This window comes from Coregonus lavaretus, assembly GCF_964263955.1.
Source record: "Coregonus lavaretus genome assembly, chromosome: 17".
NCBI classification, from domain to species: domain Eukaryota; kingdom Metazoa; phylum Chordata; class Actinopteri; order Salmoniformes; family Salmonidae; genus Coregonus; species Coregonus lavaretus.
In genome coordinates, this window is record NC_140004.1 from 38,928,154 (window position 1) to 38,931,837 (window position 3,684).

Consider the following 3,684-nt stretch of genomic DNA (forward strand, 5'->3'; position numbering starts at 1 on the left):
CAATCCTAACCTACATCATTAGTGGGGGAAAGGCTAGAGTCTGGATCAGCATCTGGGGGCATCTTCATCCTACTCCCTCTCAGGGCTCCCATCCCTACCGCTTCTTTACTCATGGGGTTTGGTATGTTTGTAGCCTACAGGAGCCTGGAGGTCCTCCCATCGTAATTACCATTAACACACCCAGGGGGAACTCTAGTGATTTCACTGCTACCGTGCAGCCGCCTCTCAAAAGTGTGTCATTGTCACAGAACACAACACCTACCACTGAACAGTCCTCTAATCACACACACACACACACACACACACACACACACACACACAGCGTTGGAAGCAGCTGTCCCCAAGCTGAGCAGAAAAACACAGTCCAGCCAGCACTCCCGAAGAAACAGCCAGAACAACACCAAATAGTAGCCACGGATACAGCGTGTTCTTAACCCTGACCCTGTGGACTCACGGTGTATAGTAGCCACGGATACAGTGTGTTGTTAATTCAGTGTTCTTAAACCCTGACCCTGTGGTCCCACGGTGTATTCAGGCTTTCGTTTCATCCCAATACTAACACACCTAATGATGAGTTGAAGCAGGTGTGTTAGCTGTGGGTCCCCACTAGATATTAAAGAACACTGCTCTAACACAGCCCAGACTCCTCTGTCCCTGGGCTGCACAGGAACAGAACACTTCCTGTAGTGCAGAGACTGAAAAAGCAGGAACAAACCATGCCTGAAATGTGCTTACATTACATGAATCTCAAAATATGAATCTGAAACGGGACCAAAGGCACATGGTACCATGATGTACACAGAGATAATCTGGCTACAGGACAATACACACAGTCTGAGAGTACTGATATGTATCAGAGTGTGGGTCAGTCCTTCTCTGTTTTTAGCAAACTTGTCAGTGTCTTACAAAACAAGGCAAGGCAACACTGTATACAGAAGCAGGAACAGCCTGGTACTCAAAACTAGTACCCGTATTGCCACACTCAGTGGTGTAAAGTACTTAAGTAAAAATACTTGAAAGTACTACTTAAGTAGTTTTTTTGGGTATCTGTACTTTACTTTACTATTTCTATTTTTGACAACTTTTACTATTACTTCACTACATTCCTAAAGAAAAGAATGTACTTTTTACTCCATACATTTTCCCTGACACCCAAAAGTAACCGTTACATTTTGAATGCTTAGTAGGACAGGAAAATTGTCTAATTCATACACTTATTAAGAGAACGTCCCTGGTCATCCCTACTGCCTCTGATCTGGCGGTCTCACTAAACACATGCTTCGATAGTAAATGATGTCTGAGTGTTGGAGCATGCCCCTGGCTATCCGTAAATAAATAAATAAATAACAAGTAAATGATGCCATCTGGTTTGCTTTATATAAGGAATTTGAAATTATTTATACTTTTACGTTTACTTTTGATATTTACGTATATTTTAGCAATTACATTTACTTTTGAAACTTAAGTATATTTAAAACCAAATACTTTTAGACTTTTACTCAAGTAGTATTTTACTGGGTGACTCACTTTTACTTGTCATTTTCTATTAAGGTATCTTTACTTTTACTCAAGTATGAAAATTGGGTACTTTTTCCACCACTGGCCACACTATATTCTGTTCACAGTTATTTATTTTATTTTGCCAACCATTTCATTTACACACACAGCATTTAAATTGGCATCTTCTAAGTAGTCATCTAGCCAACTACATAACTCCATCCATTGCCACAGCAAGTTATTCATAACAATTCACAAAACCAATCTGATAATCATATGGCCACAATGATATCGGCTAGGAGCACATTGTATGTTGTGTAATGTGTATGGCAGCTTCTACATACGGTATGCTAATTGCCATCATGTCCACAGAGAATGATGGCAGAAACTAAACAACAGCCAATCACAATCATTCCAGTCCAGCAATGTGCCTGTGGATCTGCATCGACCAATCAGACTGGAATCTGTTCTTTTGTTTGGGTGGTTTTGAAGGGCTCTCTGCCCAAGCCTCATCATGCAGCCCATTCAGATATAACCCCACCTTAACTGCACAGACAATGGCTATTGAGACAAGCTGGTGGGGCTTGTCGATAGTCAGCGGGACACCCACACTCACAGACACACACACACACACACACACACACACTGACATTGATGGGCCTGTAAAGTCAGTCATCAGCCCACCAAGTCACTGAATATACAACAAAGCTCTGTCCTTGACATATCTGGTTTGGCACAGTGACACGTTGGCTAAAGCAACACACTGTAACCTAGTCTATTGAGAGACATTGTCTGTCTGGTACAGAACTGATCCATTTTACATATGGTATAGTATACACATGCTACAGTGTGCAGAAACACACACACATACAAGTTGTAACACACACAGCAGAGAGCACACAGTGCACTGCTTGGTATTTGTGTGAATGATACACTGTTGTGGTAGAGTTAAAGGCTTTCAAAAAATACTAATGATAATGGGCTCTTAGTTGGATCAATAAAGGAAACTCAAGCTTGTGTGAGAGGTTTTAATGGCCTTTCTATTAAAATGCATCAGAAGATTCCGTTCTATACAGCTGATCATGCTTTCAGGAAGCGAGGCCAACAGAGTGATGGCTTCAGACTGTAATCAGACAAAGGATCAGATACCTACAGTATCTGACATTAAAGGGGAAGTTCTGTATTTTACAATGTTGTGTTAGATGGTTCCTCAGCCTGAAAGTAGTCTACGGATCAAAATAAACTGTAATCCATTGTTTGGTATTCTTTAAGCAGCCGGTAATAACTTTAGCTAACTTTAGCCACCACTAGATAAGGGCATACGGTCTCACCTGTGTATTGTCCTGCTGGCTCTGTCTCCATCGCTCTCTCCTCCTCTGCCTCCTCCTCTGCCTCCTCACCCTGTTCCTCTCTCTTTTACTCATCCTCCTATCCATCGCTGAAGGAGCAGGGGACGAGGGAAGAGCAGGAGTTAGGGTCTGAGTCACCACCCCCAGCAAACCACTACCCTCTGGCTCTTCTTCCTCCTCCTCCTCCTCCTCCTCATCCTCATCCTCCTCATCATCATCATCATCCTCTTCCTCTTCCTCTTCCTCTTCCTCTTCCTCTTCCTCCTCCTCCTCCTCTTCCTCCTCTTCCTCTTCCTCTCCCAGATCTAAGCTGCTGTTGGAGAGGAGGCGTGTCCGAGTCCTTCCTCTCGGAGATGATCGGCCAATCCTCATCCCTGATCCTGGCTCACCCCGGAATGCACCTGGCTGTCTAACGGCGTGCATGCCACGTCGCGTTTCCGTAATGCCAGTACCTGCCGGCGACGGTCTCCTTGACGACAGAGTGGAAGTTCTGATTCGGATAGACGGGAGGAGTAAGGCAGGAGAGATGGAGGTTGTGCCAGATCGTTGGTAGCTGGCATGGGGGCGTCCAGGTGAGGGTAGTCCGCTCTGCAGTCTCCCCTGACCCTCTGGAGCCTCCATGGTGGTAGTTTGGAGAGGGTTGGCATTACTGTTTGAAAAGCTTTGTGTCCTATCCCTCTCGCCCTCTCTGTCCCTCGTTCTCACTCTCTCTCCCTGTCTGGGTTTCTATCCTGGTCACTCTCTTTGTCGCTCTCTTGGTCTCTGGTCTCCCTGTCTGTGTTTCTGTCCTGGTCACTCTCTTTGTCTCTCTCTTGGTCTCTGGTCTCCCTGTCTGTGT

The 3,684-nt window shown here is 44.8% G+C and overlaps 1 protein-coding gene across 1 annotated transcript in view; it reads right to left on the reverse strand.

Moving 5' to 3' along the window:
- Window positions 1-3,467, reverse strand: part of LOC311144390 (E3 ubiquitin-protein ligase RNF180-like) — a gene marked incomplete at both ends in the record, with an annotated part of 13,158 nt that extends 9,691 nt beyond the window's left edge. The window contains 2 exons of the mRNA XM_084180405.1: window positions 2,829-2,935; window positions 3,299-3,467. Coding sequence (XP_084036531.1) covers window positions 2,829-2,935; window positions 3,299-3,467 — 276 coding nt within the window. The remainder of the gene's footprint in view (window positions 1-2,828; window positions 2,936-3,298) is intronic.
- Between the last annotated feature and the right edge of the window lie 217 nt (window positions 3,468-3,684).